The sequence below is a fragment of the Callorhinchus milii genome, unplaced genomic scaffold (assembly GCF_018977255.1).
Source record: "Callorhinchus milii isolate IMCB2004 unplaced genomic scaffold, IMCB_Cmil_1.0 Scaffold3, whole genome shotgun sequence".
Lineage (NCBI taxonomy): Eukaryota > Metazoa > Chordata > Chondrichthyes > Chimaeriformes > Callorhinchidae > Callorhinchus > Callorhinchus milii.
Genome location: NW_024704744.1, coordinates 62,598,344 through 62,620,252, shown reverse-complemented (window position 1 = coordinate 62,620,252; position 21,909 = coordinate 62,598,344). Strand labels below are relative to the sequence as shown.

Here is a 21,909-nt window from a genome sequence, read left to right as displayed (position 1 = left end):
TTACATCTACAATCAAATCAGCATGTACTGCATGTTAGAAAATAAAATCAGCCAAATCTGCAAGGAAATAACGCTAATTCCTCTAACCAGATATCAAACTGTTTTATTATAATTCGTTCGTTATTCCCCAATATCCCGATGGGTCAGATCAAAGGCCGGTACAATCAACAGATCTTATAACAGAATAACACTACTATAGATATCTCGAGTTCAAGAGTTCAACACTGTGTGTTTCCAGCACACAAGCTTGATTCTTCATGCTTTCAGTCTTCTTGCTTACAGCTTTCAATCTTCCATCTGATATCCTCAGTCTTAGTGTTTCCAGCTCTCAGTCTTCCATCTCCGTAGCCTTGTCTCCGCAGCCCGGGATGGCCCCATCTCCCATATCCTTGTCTCCACGACCCGGGACGGCTCCATCTCCCGTATCCTTGTCTCCGGGACGGCCCCGTACACAAAGTTATCGGAACTCTTATACCAATATTCATCCAATCATGGTGCTGATATTAGATCACCCGGTCGAAATCATGCTGGGTTCACGTGAACACCTCATGGGGTGTACGTGCCTCACACACACAAACACACTGTCCTTGAGACAGTCCGTTATCTCGTGTATGTGCAGGGAGTTTCAGTCCAGCTGCCCACAACACACTTAACTTAAAAGTTAATCCGTTCGCAACATCTATTATGATTCTAACATTATACAAAAAGTGTAAATTCTAACATGCATTAGACAGTGGTTTGTTCTGGCAAGTCATTGAGCTAAACATGAATAATTTCTGAAATAAATCATATTGTACTGATTTTTAAGTAAGTTCAGTATGTTTGCCACAAAAACCCTTCCTGGTTACCTGTACCAGCTGTTAATTACCCTATGTGTAAAGAAAAACTTCCTGGTCTTTGTCATGATATTTGTGGAACTCTAAACCTATGTCTGCTTGTTCTATTGTCTTGGTCCATCTTAAAATATTGTTCTGAGTATACTATTTCAATCTTGTTGAAAGTTTTATATACCTCTATAAGGTCCCTTCTGAAACATTTCCTTTCAAGGTTGAAGATGTCCAGCTTGTCCAATCGTTGTTCATAGCTCAATCCTTTAACACTGGGGATGATAGCATTTGTTGATCCCCAGTACTAAAGGGAACAACAAGTGGAGCTTTGCTCTGCACTGCCTTTTGGGCAGCCCCCTTATGTCACAGCGATCGGAACTGTATGCAGTACTCTAACCTTAATATAGTATGACGTCTGGGGATCTGAACTCGACTGATTTGGCAAGGTAGCCCAGCAATCCGTTTGCCTTGTTTATTGCTGCTTCACAGTGTTTTGACATATGAGCATTGGGACAACTATCACCCGTAGATATCTTTCAACTTCCCCATTGACAAGTCTATCCCAGTCGTTGCTTCTTATTCTTACTTCCTAATTGTAGTACCTTGTATTTATCTGTATAAAACTTCATTAGCCAGTTATCAGCCCACGTGAATACTATACGAAGCCCCTTATAGGACCTTCTCAAGCGCTTCACAGGAATTTACTGTGAACCCCCAATCTTTGGGGGTTTGAGTAGAAAGCTTGAGCATACGTCAATATCTTTTTTTGTCTTTCTAAAAATTATTGGAATTTAGAGGAGAATGGAAGAAGCAGTGTAAAATCTGTTCAACTTGCAATGAACTCCAGTAGGTTTTCCTGTAAAAACGTTGCACTACAGCCATGTAAAGAAGTGATTTTCTGTCCCAAGCACAGACTGACTTAATAAAAGCTCTTAATTCCTAAGGTATTCATACCAATTTCTAGATACAGACCACCTGCTTCACAGCCCCCAAGGCTAAAAGGAAAAGTACTGTACAGTATAAGGTGTGAGTTTTTTTAAAACTCTGACTGTCTAATTTTGCGATACTTGTGCTGCTCCACTTGTAAAAGTTTGCAACAAATACAAATTTATGACAGACAGACAAGATGTTGTGGAGAGATAGAGAGATTGCTCTCAACTTTTAAAAAGCCAAGTGGTTAGTTGCAAAGCAGACTCATCTATGGCTCAGCTAGTGATTAGCTTTTTTTAAAAAGGCAACTTTGGCTTAAGAGTGAATTGTTGTTGGAAACATCTGACTTGCTCTTACAGGAATTTGTCTGTGGGGCTTAAAATGATGAGGAAACCTGAGAATGAATTGCCTTCTGTTCAGTAATAATAGCACCAGTAAGCCATTTAACATAATTCGTTGGATACAACTTTCATTTAAATTCATTTTTTAAAATATTTTGATCAGTCTTTGATCAATTAACTAATTGACTTGTTTATCTTTTCTGTTCTCTTGTATTTCCACCCCACTCCCTCTGGATGCCCCCCTCACCACCCCTCACAACACATCTAAAAAAAACCTCAGAATAAAAGTTAAAATGGTGTCTTTTTGACTGAATTTCATCTTTGGTTTAAATTCGCCCCCCCCCCCCCCCACCCATCCCCGGCTCCCAACAATTTCCCCATTTCCTCCTAATTTAGGACTTTTTTTTTATAAGTCTTAGGCGTTTCAGTTTATTTTTCAGTGTCTATCAATTTCCTCAACCTGCTAACTCTCTCCATGATGCCTTCTCGACCCCCTTCTCATTCATGGCTATAGAAACAACAAAGTAACATTTGTATAGCGCCTTTCACATCGGGAGGACGTCCCAAGGTGCTGGAAAAGCAGGAGTCTCTCAGGTACACTGCAGCTCAGGACTTTGGTAGTCAGCTGTAACACATCATGAAGTTCCTGCCGCTCTTCCCACTTACGTACCTTATTTTTGGAGAAAGCATAAGAGGGAGAATATGGTACAGTGGATTAAATGTATGGACCATTCACAAGGAGGGAAAACAAATCTAGTATAGGTTGAAGAGATCGAGGTCTCCTTTCAGTGCTGGCTGCAAAATACTTTGTGAAATAAGTTAACACAGATTTAACTTTATTCCCAGCTATAGTGTAAAATGGCTCTTGGATTGACGTTTTCACTCAGAAAAGCCACAGGTGAGGGAAATGGAAGTGATACTGTGCTAGGGTAACAGATTATCTTTTGAGATTTAAGCAAAGAGATCATACAATACAATTTGATCATTCGGTTGTTTTTGTGCTTGATCTGGTAATGCTTGAGGCTCACACTGCTGAAAATAAGCTTAGGAGGAAAAAAATCATACCAAAGGCATTTATTCCTATCCACCAACTTATACACAGATTCAACAATTATAAGTTCGAAGGTTTTAGATTGTCTTTTAACAAGGTTTAGTTCCTAATGCTACTCTAGATGGTAAATTCTAGGAGAGTACTGTAGTTTGGTTTGCCCTGGACTTTCATCAAGATTAAAACTGATCATTATACATAATGCAAAATACATCTTTCCTATAAAATGCAGTCATACACTTTACAATGAATCCTGTGAAGTGGATTGTGAAGACTTCCTGACGTGTAAGGCAAATGCAAAGATTATTTCAACCAAATGATAAGCAGATCTTAATTTGAAAGTAAATAGTACAATTGACATCCCATATTTAGAATTTATTAGTACTGATTCACTTCAACAAAACCTGTTCCTCCCATCCCCTACCCTCGCCAAGATATCGAGTTCAGAAAGTTTTTTTTCCTCCCTATAATACTGAAAGGCAGCCCAGTGCTTGAAGCGTTAAGAATAATGTAACAGGCAAGCAGTAACATTTATTGGAGTTCCTCACTTCAAAGGATCTTTGCAAGTGAAAACCTGCAAAGAAAAAGCTTTCAACTGTAACTTGTTAATCCATAGAGTGGTGTTTGGACATGAATAAAGTCATGAGTATCTTTTTCTGTTGCCTCTGTAAACCACAATTTAGAACGTTTATGATTATAGATTTGTGAAGAAAGTGATTTCCCTCCCTCATTGTCCTCTCCTGCATCTTTACAGATGGTGCAAAAATAATCAATCTCACTACTAAAGTGTATCAGTTTCTTTTTGGTCTGGTTTTTAAAGTTGATGTTACCCAACTAACCATCGCTGACCTTGACAGTGGTCTGGCTGCCTGCTCATAATCTGCTACCAAAGCTCCTCTAGGAGAATAATGTAGTAAATGTACTCAGATAAATCGGAACACTCCAATGATGCAATGATGGGGATGTGCTGCATTGTTGATCATCTTGCCTGTACAGGTAGACGTTAAAGATCCCAAGCACTATTCGAAAAGAGAAGGGATGTTCTCCCAGAACCATAATCCCCCAGATAAATCGGTTACTCACTGCATGACTCTGGGACCTTGTTGTGTGCAAAATGCTGCATTTGGCTACAGCCACTGCATTTGGCAGCAATTTCCTATAAAGAGTTTTGGGAGATATCAGCATTCTAATTGATGTATCAAATGCAAGAATTATTATTAACTGAAGTAATTTCTAAATCAGCTAATATATTTGTGAACCCTGGGTTGTAATTTTCACCTCCACCCATCCAGATTCCTTTCACTGCTTTTTTTAATAGCGTGTCAGTTTTGCTGCCTTGATGTTCTTTGTTAGTTTTGGCAAGGGGTGCAAAGAGCAAGTGATCTGATTCACTGATAAATTTAAGGTGTGTTGTTTTCAGTTTTGTGTTTCAGTATTACTTAAATTAATTTGGAGTTTTGTTGTAATTAAAGGTACTTTGGCAATATTGGATTTCTGTAGTATTGTGTCAAGGCTAAATATAATGCCATTTTTATATTATTATTATAGAATAATTTGTATTATAATGTACAAATTATTTTCTTCCATGTGATTGCTACAGTATTAGATACAACAACAACAACAACAAGATTGCATTTATAGAGTGCCTTTCACGTCGGGAGGACATCCCAAGGCGCTGGACAGTTGGGTTGGGACCCGAGTGGGGGGAAATGGTCAGGGTGAGGGGAGGGAAGGGAGGGAGTGAGGAGGGGGTAGAGAGTCGAGAGGGGAGGTGAAGGCACGGTTGAAGAGAAAGGTCTTGAGACCAGCTTGAAGGAGGAAAGGGAGGAAGCAAGGCGAAGGCACTGGGGTATGAGAGACTGAAAGTCTGGCCACCGATGGTAGGGCGGTTAGGGCAGGAGATATGGGGCAGACCGGAGCCAGAGGAACGGAGGGTACGGGCAGGTAAGTAGGGGGATAGTAGGTCAGAGAGGTAGGAGGGAGCAAGGCCATGAATGGCCTTGTAAGTGAGGATGAGGATCTTTAATTCGATCCTCTGGGGGACGGTACTTGATGACTGCCATTGTTTCTAAATGGCGTGCCAGCCTGGATTAATTGGGAGCATTCTCAGCTCTTGAATCAGAAGGCTGGAGATTCAAGCCCCATGTTGAAATTTTGAGCTCAGGGTCTATGGCAAAACTCCAGTGTAATGTTGGGGAACCCTGCGTTGTTGGAGATGATGTCCTTCAGATGAATGTTAAACCAAGATCCCATATCCACAAGCATTAAAGATTCCCGGGCACAATTCAAAAAGAGAAAGGAGTTTCTCCCAGTGCTCTGGCCAGCAGTCCCCTAAAAATTGATCCCCTAAATAAAATTGATTATTCACTTTATGGATTCCCATTTAAACTGTGTCCTTGGGTCATTCTTAGGCAAGTTTCATTACTCCACACACACACACACCTGTGTTTACCTAGCAGTAAGTAGGAATACGGTTGTTAGTCGATTGGCGGTAATAATCCCTTTTTTAAAAAAAATAATAATAATTGGGTCACTCAAATCACGACTGTTTGTAGGACACTGCAGTGAGCAATTGGCTTCCGCATTTCGCCCACAAAATATACAGTCAGTTCACTTTACAGTATTTTCTGTGAAGCACTTTGAGACGTCTCAACGACATGATAAGGTGCTATATCAAATGCAAGGATTATTATTAAGAGTGGCAAATGTCCGTGCGTATGTAGAACTCCACCAGCAGGGTCTGGCAATTTGCCATATCAACCTACCCGCTCCCTCCGCTCAGCAGGTTGTGGCCTGCTCCACGCCCCCACCTCGCCCACCCCACCATCGGTGGTCGGGCCTACAGCCTCTCTGGCTCCACCCATTGGAATTCCATCCCACAGTCCCTTTGCCTTGCTCCCTCCCTTGCCTCCTTCAAGGCATGTCTCAAGACCCTTCTCTTCAATTGCGCCTATGGTCACCCCACTACCCCTACTCTCCCTGCCCTTCACCCATCCTAAACAGGACATCCAAAGGCGCTGGACAATGAGGGGTTTGTACCCAAGCTGTGGATTGGGATCAAAGAAAGTTGGAGGACAATAATAATAATAATAATAATCCTTGCATTTGATATAGCGCTTTTCACGTCGGGAGGACGAAGGAGGAAAGATGATCAAAGGCACGATCGAAAAGGAAGGTCTTGAAACAGGTCTTGTAGGAGGAAACTGAATTTAAAGTAAAAATGAACATATTTATAACTTGTGCTCACCTGCTGTCACTATTTCCCTTACATTTTTTCTTTCCTTTTTCTTTTAATTTTCCTTTTTTTACTTTCTACCAAATTAAACCATTTCTTCTAACTTTAAACATCGATTTCTTACTCTTTTAATCTCTTCCAATGCTTTCCATCTAATTTGGAAAAGTGAGAGCAACAATTTTTTTTGGAAGTGATTTTGGCAGAAAAACAAGCCAAATTTTCAGCCAGTGAAAAGCTGACGATTGTGGGATTCATTTTGTATTCATTTTATTATTAATAATGACCTATTTTGTAATTATATTAGCACAGGTGAGAGAATCGAGTAAAATCGTTAGCAGACCCGCATGACATGTAACATATGGATGTGTAAACATACCGCAATGCTCCAAGACAATATTGCTTATTATCAAACATAAGTTTAGAAAAAAATCAGCCATTCATTCATTCATTCATTCATTCATTCATTCATTCATTCATTCATTCATTCATTCATTCATCCTGTTGCATATCTGTTGCTTTAAGTCTAAATTGGCAATTGGAGATTGACAATGAGTAGCAAGCAGGAAGCATAAAAGGATTCGGGGGAAAGTGAGTGGGCAGAGTATTGAAGAGAGTGAAAGTAAATGGTTGAAATAAATGAACTAGTGAATCAAAACTGTGTTGTGGATTGACAAATAATACACTTTCGGGGCAAAGCACACTTTACCCCCCCCCCCCCCCCGCCCACCCCCCCACGCTCACCCCATGATCACTTGAAAGCAGTAAATCCTACATCACAGATTTGAAGAGGGGGGGGGGGGGGGAGTCATCAGTACCATTGTTGGAGGTTTTCTTGTTTGTAACTCTATACTGTAACTGGGAGCTTTATTCTTAATAAAATTGGAATAAATTCAGGCAACTGTATCTGTGGATCTTAAAGGGGAAGTTAAGTATATTGCAGGTATGTTTTTCTTTGGCTTACTTCTTTCATTTGATACACACTGTCAAAACAGCTCAAAGCATTTCACAAGTCCTACTGTAAGGTGTGGTGATTGTATTTGTGATGAACACGGCAGCCATTTTGCATACAACAATTTCCCCAAACGGCCATGAAGTGAACGACCAATTTCATCCAAGAACCTGTGTCCAAGGCACCAGGACAATTTTTCTTCCCTTTTTGATAAGTATCACAGGATCTTTAATGTTTCCTGGAACAAGCAATGCAAGACACCCACAGAACTGCATTGGAGTATCATCCTAGCCTGTGTGTTCAAAGGCACATATAGAAAACACCTTTTACATTGGGTGGACATCTTAAACCACTTCATAGGATTTTAATGTAAAGTACAGGTACTTTGTAACTTGCAGGTGAATGTATTTGATTATAAGTGCAGAAGCAAAAAGGACTGGAAAAATGTGTAAAAAAAAATCTGTATAGATTGTGGAAGTGGAAAACAATGTTATGAATTTGACGCAGCAGAAAATTCTCCCTCAATATGAACTCATGCATTTTATGGAGAAAGCCATATTCTACGTTCAGTTAAATGCAGGGATGTTCCTAGAGACACGATAGATGATCTAGATGCAGAATGCTGCTCAAATGTGTCTCCCCAGTATAAATCCATTTTAATTGGGACATGTTTTCAAATTCATGGATTAAACCCCAGTTGCCTGTTTTACCAAGCTTTGTGGTATCTCTGGCATGTAAAGACTAATCACATTTGGTTTGATTTGGTGGGTAGTAGATTCAGTTCTTCCCTGAGTAGTTAATGTATTTTGTGTTATTTTTAGATTTCCTTCAACAGCAGTTTGGGACTTTTTTTTAAAAAAATGTCAGCACAGATTGCCTCCAGTAATACACCTTGACCATAAATGCTCTGAGACGTCACCCCGCGTGAAAGGCAGAGTGCTATTTTAATGCAAGTTGTTGTTGACTTAGCTGTTTCTTTAAATCTTTGAGCTATTTCATGGACTTTATCAAGTTAGTTTGGTTATATCTCCAGCTCCCTGAGGAAAACATTTGCAAGGATATGGGGAAGAGCGGGATTGGGTAGCGTTTCCAAAGATCCAACACAGACATGGTGGGCCTAATGGCCTCCTTATGTGCTGTAATATTCTATTATTCTATTCTATGATTCTATAACTAACTTCATGCCTTCCTCAAATAATCTACAGGTTTGACAATAATAATTCTTGGATTTTAAATAGCTCCTTAACAGCTCCTTAAAATGACTAAAAGCACCTTACCGAATTTACTCTAAACTGCAGTGACCTCCCTTTTCAAATAGTGCCATGGGATCTTTAACGCCCATGTAGATGGGAACTTGGTTTAAACAACTTATTTGAAAACCTCGAACAATGCAGGACTACACCAGCACTGCAATGAAGTGTCATCCTTGAGTCTGGGCTCAAAGTCCTGACATGAGGCTTGAACTCACAACCTTCTGACTCCGAGGTAAGAGTGCTACCAACTATGCCAGGCTGGCACTCTATTTTAACACAATAACGTCTATCAAGTATCTAATATTGTAATAATCAATTTTAATTTGATCCATGGAACTAAATTATTTATTATAATAAAATAGAAAAATTATATTAAACAAACATTCCATAACACTACTATTCAAAAATCGTCCAGATAAATCTCTTGGAGGAATTCACCTCATGGCTGTTTGTGGGATCTTGCTGTGTGCTAATGACTCCCATGTTTTTCCTTTAAAAAAAGTCACTACAATTATCAGCAATTACTTAATTACTGAGATGCTGTTACAAATTCTCTAAATAATGGGGTACATTTAGAGACTGTTGAAATGATGACAGAATATTGTCCCTGCGAGAGTCATTTAAACAAAAAGACTACAGCGATAACCAAAACTGATAATTTTTGGTTATCGCTGTAGTCTTTTTGTTTAAACCACGCAAACTGAATTGTAAATAGTGGCTGTAAGGAGGTTGAGTAAGTGGAATTGACACATCTGTGACATGACATCACTTGCTCAGCATCCATTTCCGCTCTTTGGGCGTGTCTTCATATCTTGGTTTATCATGAAACTGGAAACATTCCAGGATACTGTTTGTGAAATACCTGTTTACCTCAGATTTTTAGCTTTCATCTTAAGTTTGTTATGAGCCACTCACTGCCTAACAAAGAGAATAAACACAGGTTTATTGAATTGTTGCCAAAAGCCTGGCTAAGCTGATAGTACTCTTGCTTTGTCAAAAGATTGTGCTTTCAATGTTGCCCTATATTGTATCTTTGAGCTCATAGTCTAGGCTCACATTCCAATTCAGTGCTGGGAAAATGCTTTATTGTCGGACTTGCCTTACTTTGGATGAGTTATTTTTTAAAACAAAGGTCCTGTCTGCTTGTCAGGTAGACGTTAAAGACCCCATGATATTATTCAAAAGCGAAGGGAGTTTCCCCCGGTATCGTAGCCAACAATTCAGCAAATACAATTAGTCAGTCCCAAGCGCTCCAGGACACGACCCTGGGAGAAGAGTGCTATATAAATGCAAGTTGTTGTTATTGTTGTTGCTCATGCTGGTTTGTGGGACATTGCTGTGCACAAATTGGTTACTACGATCGTCTACAAATGCAGTTATTACATTTCACAGTACTTTGAAATATTTTGAAATGGTAAGAGCTTTGACATGTCCTTCCAAAGTGAAAGACGTTATACAAACGCAAGTTGTATTGCGTAAGGCGCTATGGCAAATGCAAGGAATATTATCGTTATTAAATAAACCATAATGAGCAAATTGTATAGCATTGGATTTATATAGCATCCACCGCAGAGGATAACATCTCAGAAAACATTACAGAAGGGGAAGGAGAGGCGGGAAAGGGATAGAACGCTGTAGGTGCAGTTAGAGAGGTAGGTCTTAAGATGGGATGGGAAAGTGAATAGAGGGGAGTGAAACAGGGGTTAAGGGGAAGGGATTCTAGAGGTTGGGGACGTAGGATCTGAAAGTTCCAATATGCACAAGTTACCCTGGACATTTTTACAGCTCCTCTTAGAATAATTAAATAATATATTTAAATTTGAATTGCTTTAAATCAAAAAGATTTTATGATTTTATTCGAAATGCAGAAGGCATTTGCTCAATGGATCATAATAGGTGATATGAATGTTTAAAATTGCCTCAGTGGGAAAGTGGGGGGTGGGGGCGGGGTGGGGAGAAGAGATGCAATTCTTATTCGTGTACTACTTATTCGCCCGACTTCATTGGCTCCCAATCCTTCAGAGGATCCAGTTCAAGATCCTGGTCCTCACCTACAAAGCCCTCCATGGCCTCGCCCCACTCTACCTCTGTGACCTCCTAATGCCCTACCAACCCGCCCGCTCCCTCCGCTCAGCCGGCTCCAACCTGCTCCACGTCCCCCGACCCACCGGCCCCACCATTGGCGGGAGAGCCTTCAGCCACTCTGCCCCCAACCTCTGGAATTCCATCCCCCAGTCACTCTGCCTCGGCCCCTCCTTAGCCTCCTTCAAGTGCTGCCTCAAGACCCTCCTCTTCGACCATGCCATTGGCCACCCCCCTTCCCCTCCCCTCCCTTCTCCCCCCTGACCCAGCTCGGGTCTGAAATATTGTACACTGTCCAGTGCCTTGGGATATCCTCTCGATGTGAAAGGCACTATAGAAATGTAATCTTGTTGTTGTACTCAATTTTTACAAAAAATTAGGATGTTAAATGCTGTAGGTCCAATGACAGGTGTACCTTCTTTACCTGCTTCTCCATCTCCTGTAGCTTGGTCTAGGCCTCTCCATTTCCAGTTGGTCATCAACTACAGTTGTGCTTTTAGGTCCTCAAGATTCTTTTCCTTGTCCATGAAGATCGCCAGCAGTTGATCCTTCTGGGCTTCCGTCTTGTGAGCTGACCTTTCCCAACTCACTCAATTTGGAATTTCCAATTCTCTTGGATGCTCCATTGTGAACTTCTCTGAGGTACTCCATCTCCAGGCACTTTGCCTTCTACACACTTGACCCCTTTTGGAAAAAAGTCTTGAGCTCCTTTTTGGTTTGCTGGTAGGATGTCAGGACACCCCCTAGTTTGCATGCCTATCACCGGACAATTTTGGAAGTTTGAACGTTGACTTGTTCCGGTTTGGCTTTCAGAGTCTCATTGTCCTTGGACAGGTCAGTGCTAGTAGCTTGCTGATGCTCCTTCTGGTGCTCATACACATGACTGTAATTGAATCTCACAAGGATTACACTTTATCCAGCAGAGAGAAGAATGACACATTGTCCACAGAATCAGAATTCCAGTACTCTTGAGCTCATGCCAAATCTTAGTCATATCCTTCCTGTGTGATGGGAATGCCATCTCAAGCTTCAAAATGCAAGACTTCTTGGGCACAATCGTCGCCTTTAAATCACACTGAGGTTATCCTACATAAAGAAACCAAACCTATCTTGTGTAATCTTACGCTTAATAGCTATCAGTAACGCAGCATAAACTGCTTATCTGTACTTCATTATATTTGGTAGCAAAAGAATAAGCAACTTTTTTAAAAAAATACTCATGATGCATTACAGAACTTAATTGAATGTAAGGCGGAGTCCTTCACTGTGTATTGTTGCAGAGTTGCAGTCTAAGATGCTGCAGCTCTTTTGCTTAAATAAACGCGTGTCTGAATGGTATGACTAATATTGAATGGTATTTTTACTGTGATTATAATTTTCAGAAATGTTGCAAATAGAGTACTGTATTAAATGCACTCTGAAATATCTTACCCTGAAGGCTTAATTCTTCACTGCAACTGTCAGCTCAGGACATCATCAATCAGGATGAAGATTATAAAACAATTTTGTGAAACAATTTGGCAGACTGGTACATTCTTTGAAAAAGAGAAAAAAAAAGTTTGTTCCGCATATGGATATTTGTTACAGACACAAAGGTCACACAAGTCTGAGGTCTTGCATGGGTTTCCTCTTTTACATGTCCGAGAAGTCTGAAAACTTGCCATGTTTACAATTCAGGTTTTCATGGATATCACACTCAAATAGTATCATTTAAACCGTTTTACTATTTTTAATTGAAAAAGTGGTGCATTGTCCTGATTTGGGGGGAGAGAGCAAATTTTTTTTTCAAGCTCCTTCTGTGTGACCTCAAGTAAATTCTTCTGTTTCTAAATGGAATTAAGAATATGTGTGTCAGTCTGGCTCAGTTGGTAGCACTCTTGCCTCTGAATCAGAAGGTTGTGAGCTCAAGTTTTGGGAGTGTGCTGAATTGTTGGAGGTACCATCATTTGGAGGAAACATTAAAGCAAAGTCCCATCTGTCTGTCTTGGTGAATGTTAAAAATCCCATGACACTATTCGAAAATAAAAACGAGTTTCTCCTCATGTCCTGGCCAAAAATCCCCCAAATAAAATTGGTCATATACTTCATGGCTGTTTGTTGAACATTACATCGCACAAATTGGCTGCCCCATTTGCCCCCATAATACAGTCACATTACTTTACAGTATATCCTGTGAAGCGTTTTGAGACTTCTTGACAGCGTGATGAGCCATATCAAACACACAGATTATTATTAAGATTGTAATATGGTATTTCTTTTGAGGTAATTTATGTCTTAGTTCAGCTATATAATATCAAATATCAGATTACAAGATTTGCAGAAGTTTGAATCTCAAATCCCAATTTGGCAAAGACTGATGGGAAATGGGATTGGATAACCATCCAGTACTCCATCTGACTGTTTTTCTTCCCCAGCCCAGGGTGCTCAAGGCCTTGCAATCACCCAACTAAGATCCGCTAAAACTTTGAAACTGGAACATTGTGAGCATCAATGGCTGGCTCAGTTTCACTCCACACAGTGCCTATACTAACTGAGCCATCGAAGGGAGCTATTGCACCAGTGTCGTTTACAAAGCACACAGGATTGAGAGTTTTTAATTGCGTAATCCTGACAACTGGTCTTCAACATATATATGTCTTTTTTGTATTGCTTACTTGAGGATTTACACCTGTGACCTAGCTCAAGCTATAATAAGCAGCTTTCATGACCTGGAACTGAACTGATTTCCAAGTCAAATCAATTAGCCAGTGAGTTTAAATTTTTTTAGATATACATAGAATCTTCCTCTGGACAAAAAGCCCAGACTTTGTGGCTTTAATCACTTTTTTTGCTTCTTTTAGAGCCTGATTAATCTGAGTCCCCAGAACTCTTTGCTCTTCTACCCCACATAGGTTCTGAACATCTGAGGCACAAAGGGTTTCTTTGTTCCTCCTCCCAAACTTAATCACTTTGGTTTGTTTTTCCAAATTCCCCTTTCCTTTCCTTAGAGCTTCTTGGGTGAACCAACCCCTCGGCTCCCATCCTAAATTCAGGTGCCATACCAGGACTGTCAAGCTTGAGACGTCCTCCAGACATGAAAGGCGCAATGTAAATGTGTATTATATTGTGTTGTATACATTGTCCCCAGTCCATGGATATGTATTGGATCCACACCGTCACCAATAAAACCCTGTAGCTCGCTACAAAAATTGTGGCAGAGTCTCTGTGATGCTGTCCTACCAGTTTTCTTCCTATCTTTGCAGGGAAGTGGTTATCGTAAAAATACCTCCCAAAGTGACTCGAGTAAAATCAGTCGCTTTCTTGATACAACACATTAATGCTGTAATGCACGTTGATACCACAGCACGTTTTATGATGCCTTTCACAGTTAACATTTGCACTGATTTACAATTGCAATACAGTATCTCATGAGCTGTGTTTTGTTTTGATAAGCCATTAACTGTTTTTTTCTCTTAGCAGAAAAATTTGCCAGAATTGCAGTTGAAGATACAGACCCTAGTGTTTATTCTGAAATGGTATGCTTCATATAAACCTTTCCTGATACTTATTAAGGCGGTTGCAACTGGAACTGTTCTATGATTTAAGACACTAACTATAATTAGAGCCACACCCAATGCTTGTCCCATCTGAGGTCAGTACCTCACATACTGGGTTACAAACTTGCAACTTTTTTTCTGGTCTGTATGCATCAGGCTGTACCTTTACCCACTTAGCAATTGGCAAACCATTTCCCCTCCCTGCACCCCCTCTCCACTCTTTAAAAAATCTTCCTCAACGTAACATTTTATTCATTGCTGCTACCGAGGAATATTTACATGTGAGATGTCATGATCTTTTGGAAATGTAACTCAAGCAGTTCTTGACTCACTGACACCAGATATATATGGTTGATGGTAAAGAACAGTCCCTATTTTTATGTGGACTTGCCTAATTACTTGATTTGTTCTGCTCAAAGGCCCATGTTTTTCTGTGTGGAGGTTCATTTGTTTGATTTAGCTACTGAATACAAAAATGTACGTATTCATTTGCTTTATCGTTCTACTTCCACAGCCAGAGAAATATCCCATTCAAGCTACAGATCACAGTGGTTCATCTAAAGGTATTTATCCATCTCTTATCCCCAGAATGTATACTGAGCAGAATTTCCACTTAACGTAATGTCTTGTCAGGTTTGCTTTGGCGCAGTACACATTGCACTGTATTTGTGCTGAGAATGAAAGCTGCTTATTTGTAGTGATTGTATTAAAAACAGTAAAGAGATTCCTTATTTTGTGTCCCAAAATATGTTTGCACAGTGTCAGTAGAAAAGATTGGATACATGGCACAGAGTGAGACTTAAGTACCCGCTCATTAATGATTCTTTCTCTTTCCTCTACCACACTATTGCCCAGTTGATGGGATTCATGCTGTTTCTAAAGCTCTGGCCATGTTTAATTTGTTTCATTCTCAATTCATTATCTACCAGCATTGTAATGAATCACTAGTTATTTGTGTTGTGTTGCAGAACATTGCAAAATTGTCAATGGAAGCCAGAAATAGAAATGTCGCAGATAACTTAAGGTTAAGATTCACAGTACTTTTACAAGTTTGTCTGCTTCTACTGGCAACCTGTAAGGTAAAGCAGCTGAATTTCCTAGTGCCACATTATCCCAGACCCGTTTTGGAGTCTTGATTTCCCTCTGCCTCAACAAGAATAAAAGGGTTGGCTGAAGTGAGAGGATGTAATGTTCTTTTGCCAATGTTCAGAACTGCTGATGTCAACATGTAACCAAACGAACAGCAGCAGAACCAGAAAAGAAGGCAGTGAGCTACGTTGGCTGATTAAAAATAATAAAGATAATCCTTGCATTTAATATTGCGGCTCTAACATTGAGAATGTCTCAAAGATCCTGTAAACTTCATTTGGAGGTGAACTCGGCAGCCAATTTGCACACAACAAAGTCCCACAAACAGCGAGGAACTGAATAACCACTTTGTCTGTTGGATTTTTGGCCAGAACACCAAGAGAAATTCCCTTCTCTTTTTGAATAGGGATTTTTAATGTCCACCTGAACAGGCAGATAGAAACTTGTTTTTTTTAACATCTCAAGCAAGCTTCATTCTGTGTTTGATTTGTGCTCCACCTGATCAGTGAGTGTTTTATGCTGCCTAGATGTAAATTACCTCCATTCTCCAGCACTTTCATCTTCCTCCTCGATGAGCACACAATAAAATACGTTTTTGTCATTTTTTCCTTGTATCTGGAGATCTCAACATGGAGTACCTATCAGATTTCTGGCAATGTGGCCATCCTTTCCTTTTTTTGGCTCTTCGTGCTACATGGGAGAGCACACATACTTTCACTCAAACTCTCATTGTGAGAGGAGAGATTAGGAAATCATCCCTACACAACTACAGGCACTAAATGTATGTATAACCATCTTGTAGTAAGCAGTGTGGTTGAATCAGGCAGACAGTAACAATTACAGCTTGCAGAGATCAGACTCTGAGTTTAGAAGAGATGTGTCAGGAAGACGAAAATTACATTTGAATAAAACCCATTGAAAGACAATTCAATCCACACTATTGTCATATACAACAACTTGCATTTATATAGCGCCCTTCACACGGGTTAGCATCTTGGAGCGAATACTTATTAATAGCTGACCTGCTAAAGTGTGGTACTAATGTGCTCCCTCTGCCAATACACAATAATTTTATCCCCCTGCTGGACTTGCTCATGAGCAACTTCCATCTATTTTGCTGGTATTTCTCTTTTGGAGTCATAACCTTACAGTAGTTCATCTCAGGTTGGGAGGACTTATGCCAAATATTTATAGTTACTGAGTACTGTTTTCTATCAACACTTACTAAATAAAGCTCTATTGATATTGCTGACAGGTGGTTTAGCTCTCCCAGCACAGGATATGGCAGCTGTTAATATGGAGCGATTGACTGCACAGCCTCAAACAACATCATCACAGGTAGTAACCAGTTTATTTGCTTTCTTTTGAATTAATTCTCTTCAAAAATGATCTAAAGGTTGTCATATTGTCCAGTTTAATTGTTAGGTTGAATGCTCTTTATATTCCATTGCTCTTTTTCTCTTGATTCCCTCCCTCCTGTGTCTGTGTCCATAGGAAGCCTTGTTTGATACCTGCTTCACAAGAGGTAGTGTTAGCAATGGGAAATCTCCTGTGTGCTATCAAAGGCTTTGCAACACTCTGGTTTGCCAGAATGTCTATTGACATCAATGAAAGTGCATTCATTCTTCAGCAGATCTAATATTTTTAAAAATTTGCAGGAGCACTTCTCAAGTAAATATATCTGTACTTCTCTCAACTAATAGATTAATCAGTCAAATGCTTTATTATATTCACTTTTTTTTAATTAACTGTGAGTGGCTAGTGTTTATTTTCCTCACTCTGTGCCCTTGAGGACTTGCACAGCATCATATAATAATATAATAATAATAATCCTTGCATTTGATATAGCGCCTTATGTAATATGTAATAGGATGCTTGAGGCAGTGTCCAGTGTCCACAATTTTGCTTGTTATTTAACTAGCATTTGATAAAGAGCCTCATCATGTAAAAATGTCAATGTATTTCATGCAATAAGTTACAATGAAAAGTGATAACTATTATGCAGGATTAGGGGTAGCTAATCTGCCCTAGCAAAGTCCCACAAACTACTTGGATTTTGCACAGATTCCCCAACATGGGTTTGGTCCAATCCATCCTTGCTATATCACATTGTGAATGCGTGGTCTTCCAGAAATGAGTTCTACGGCTTCCTGCTCAGAGCACACAGGCTTAGTGGAGCTTCACATCACCAATAATGACCCAGGCAACTGTATGACAGTTAGTGGTTGCTTTATAATGTATCCCATTTATAAAGCAGTTTGATTGTATTGACCCTCCCCCCAAACCACCCCCCCACCTCTCAACGATTGTGTTATAATGGGATGTACTTTACATTATAATCTGTATATTTATATATCCAAAGTGTAGGGGGCTATTTGCAAAGACTTGGACACTAAAGACTTTTTAATTATTTTCTTGAAGTAAGGGTTTGTTGACTGATTATTTCAGGATTATTAATTTTCCTCATGTTGAAGGTTTGTTGAAATACCTTGACCTTTTGGTATTCACCAAAATAAACAAATTATTCACCCAAAGTTAATAAAATAGTAAACTAACCAGCTCTTATGGTTAGAGGAATTTTACTCCCACCATAAGTTACATGAAGAACAACAAATACTCTGATTGTAAAACCCTTTGATACATTAGTGATGAACAACCATCTCTTCCTTTATTATGGATACATTTTTATGATCTTACGTAATAAATGGAGAGAATGTCAGCTTAGCCATACATCAATGATTCTTTGACTTCCTTCACTGATTCTGCGGTTTATATATAGTACCATATTCTTCTAATTCCAAATGTGGGCTGCAAACCACATGTCCTCACTACACAGTGAACAATGTTGAATTCTACTGTAATTGACTTGCAGCCTGAAGAGAATGACAGTCAGAACGCTGAAGGAGAATGTTTATCAGAAGAAGGTAAAATAAGCCATCTCTCTGATTGCTAAATATGACTGTAAAATAATTTGCTGTTGGGGCTGAAACAAACCCTGGTATGTTTAAAATTTGATTTGACAAACTATTTTAAGAATGCGTCTAATTTTTACACCAGACGGCATTATTCACTTTAACTTTCACTGCTGTTCTCTTTCTTAGAAACTTCATTTCATGTTGCCTTCCAGCAATTTGGCTTTGGTGATGCACAGAACCAAAAAAGGAGAGAAATTTATCATCAACTGACTTTCCCCACAATGAACCAATTTGAAATTAATTATTCTCACCTACTGTAACTTGAAGAGTATTGGACTATTAATCTAATGAAGTTTTTTTTAATGTTACTCTTATTGCCCTTGATGAAGGTTTCAAAAGCCTACCTCCACCCTTACATAAGTTATTTCTCTTTTTAGGCTTCTTATCCACACACTTCATAATCTAATAATCTAATGGTTTAATCTAACGGTTGTAATGTTTTGCCTTATTTTAGAAGCCTTTTGGACATTAAACACTTGTTAGCTGGAGCTTTTCTAATGCACTTTATCTTTTGACCAAAGAAGATGTAACATTGATTGTTAAAGACGGGACTAATGGTGGGTTGGGGGGAGAAGGAGGTTGGGTGAACGACTAGCTCGTTACTAAAAGGTAATCCTCTTCTTGTTTGCAGATATGATAAAGAGCAACCGATGCACAGTTTGTTCAGTAACCACATGCAAGCATTCATCCTCATCTTCGACCCCCATCCCAACTCCTTTTATTGGTGACCTGATGAATGATGAAGATTTGCTGTACACTCTAAGGCTAAAGCTGGATCCTTGCCATCCAACAATCAAAAACTGGAGGAACTTTGCCAGCAAATGGGGCATGACATATGATGAACTGTGCTTTCTGGAGCAGAAACCGCAAAGCCCCACTTTAGAGTTCTTACTGAGGAACAGCGAGCGAACTGTAGCACAGCTAATAGACCTGTGCAAATTTTACAAGAGGGTGGATGTATTGAAAGTGCTGGAGACATGGGTGGAGAAAGAATGGGCTAAGCAATGGGATGCAAAATAGAAATTCAGCATTTGTATTACAATTCCCAGCTGTAATCATTTAACATGCAGCATTCCACAGGTGCCTTATGTGGGGCAAAACTTCCCGGTGATTTGTTTTGACACCTAATATTACTGCTCGATGGTAAACTTTTAGGAAAGTACAGTGTCATGTGTGGAGTGGGAGGGGGGAAGCAAAGAGGAGAAATAATCAATAGAAAACAATAAAAAATGCAAGTGTATAACCCTCTATACACTGATTTTAAATTGAAACAAAAAGGCATCCCTTTGCTAGCAATTAATGCAACAGTTTTTTCTTAAATGGACTTATTTCAGGGAAGTTGCACTTAACCTTTTGGACTCCCGAGCATTGGAATTTAAACTTACATTCCCGGGAGGAACTGTGTTTTGCAGATTTTTCATTAGGAAAAGTAAGTGCCTATGATGTGTGACCAGTGTCGCATTAAACAAGTATCTGGCCTCAGTGACTGAAGTCAGAAGCTCATTGTGTGGATAATTGCAGATGCAGACCTGCAGTCCATCTCTCAATGGTGTAGGATGTTGGAGCAATCCTTATGAGGGGGTAAAAGTGGCCCTCAAGGAAGACCTTACTTGGTATTCTGTCCCTCAATTAAATGTTAGCAACAATGTTTTAAGAGCATAGGTAAGCAGTACCAATATTTCAGTGGTGCTTCTTACTCTAGGTATAAATGCTGCATACTGAAGCCTCGTAAATTATGCACCAATACTTAACATTCTGAATGAGGCAAACTGGCCTGAACCCTTTTGGTGTTGAACGTGGAAGTGGTTGGACTGATCAATTCATGGAAGAGTTGTTCACCCCTGATGATTTTCTTGATTCCAAAAAGGTTTTCTAATTTCAGCAACAACCCAAAAAGCACAGTTGGATGTAACTTTGTGGAATGTACTATAAATGTTGACATTAGCACTACTATACGATTTCATCATTGTGCAGAACCTTTATTTACTTTCCATTGTTTTTTGCTAAAATTAGATGTATTTTGCTGAAAATGCAATGTTTAAAAGGTAGCTAGATAAATATTGTAAAGTAGTGTTATTAAGGGATTTAGAGAAACAGGTGGAAAAAGGATGAAAAGGTCTGCAATGATCAAATAAAATGGTGAAACAGGCTGAATGTGCTCCTCCTTTTTCTTCATTGCTCCTAAATAAAGCTGAGCAAAAGTAACTAAAATGCATCGGCTGGGATCCAGTATTGTAATGGAACCCACACACTAAATCTAGCAGAACTTGAATATTTTTGCTTTGGTCGAAACTCGATTGATGAATTTGCACAGTTTGAAGCTGAACTGGGTAGGTTTAGTGCACAAACACCCTTTGACTGTAGAGGGAACGTCTCAGGTCAAATATTGGGCAATATTTTTCCACAGTGAAGATAGCAAGCATACTAAATTAAATAACAGGTGTACCTAATGGTGCATAATATCTTTACTTGCTTATAGTAAATCAAAACTATTTTCATTTTTATTATACCTTCACCTGATCACCTGTTACAATAATACTCAGTGTAATAATCATAGCTTCTCAACAAAATGGTCTAACTCAGATGAGAATGATCACGGCATCAAAGGGTATCATCTTCATGAAAGACTGTTTGGCAAACCAGGTTTCTCTTTTTGCAGTGAAGAGAATTGTATGTCTTTGTACTGCAATAAAGTTAGGTGCAACTTTATGAATGGATCTTCATAAAGCAAATCTGAATGCTCGTTGAACAAGTTTTTTCACTTTATGCCAAGTCCTTTATCAGCCTTACTATATTTGTGTCCATTACACTGTATTTAACTGAGATTTTGATTTCAAATGATCCAATACATTCTAAAATTGTTGAAAATAATTACTGTATTTTGGGATTTATGCATTAAATGTTTCCCTTTATGTTAGAACTATTACGGCTTTAAGTAAGCATGACTGCTTTTCATTGCCTCTTTGAAACTTATGAAATTAGTCATTGCTTTTGCTGATGAGTCCTGTGATTAGAGGTGTGGGGGAAGTCTGTGTATTGAAATAAACTCAAAAGGGAAAAGCTGCTTCTTTTGGTGATCATTCAAACCTTTTTGTTTTTTTGTTTGTGTCTGTTAGTTTGAATAACGGGAGCAATGTTTTAGTAGACATTATAAAATTAATGTTTTTCAACTGTAAATCCTGCAATATTGCTTCAATCACTCACCTTATGTAATTGTACTGAATAAGAACTTCAATTCAGATCAATACAAATCAAACTTAGAGATACACTTTATGATTTAAAACAAGGTCATTGATGTGGATCTCTGGACAACTTTGAGGTGTATACTTCCTGACATCAAATAGTCTATTGAAAATCTGAAAGATTTTTTGATTTTGTGTTGCACAAATAAATAGTCCTAGGATCTTGCACGAGTGATGTATTATTTACTTCATGTGTGAAAGTTGACTGTGAAAGACTAATTCTATATCAACTCAGATCTCTCCTGATTGGTTAGTTTGTAACAGTGATGGTTAGTCTTTTTGGGTGGCCAACACAATAAATGTTTCTTGATTGAATATTTATTGATTTATCGCACAAATCATTGTTTTATGGTTTATTTCTTGATTTATGGCATAAATCAAAAAATATTCAAACTTTTTTTT

The 21,909-nt window shown here is 39.1% G+C and overlaps 1 protein-coding gene across 1 annotated transcript in view; it reads left to right on the top strand.

Annotated features, from left to right (window-relative positions):
- edaradd (EDAR-associated death domain) overlaps positions 1-21,156 on the top strand; it is a 31,814-nt gene extending 10,658 nt beyond the window's left edge. The window contains exons 2-6 of the mRNA XM_042333434.1: positions 14,125-14,180; positions 14,716-14,764; positions 16,546-16,628; positions 18,163-18,214; positions 18,897-21,156. Coding sequence (XP_042189368.1) covers positions 14,178-14,180; positions 14,716-14,764; positions 16,546-16,628; positions 18,163-18,214; positions 18,897-19,285 — 576 coding nt within the window. The 5' untranslated portion in view covers positions 14,125-14,177 and the 3' untranslated portion in view covers positions 19,286-21,156. The remainder of the gene's footprint in view (positions 1-14,124; positions 14,181-14,715; positions 14,765-16,545; positions 16,629-18,162; positions 18,215-18,896) is intronic.
- The last annotated feature ends 753 nt before the right edge of the window (positions 21,157-21,909 follow it).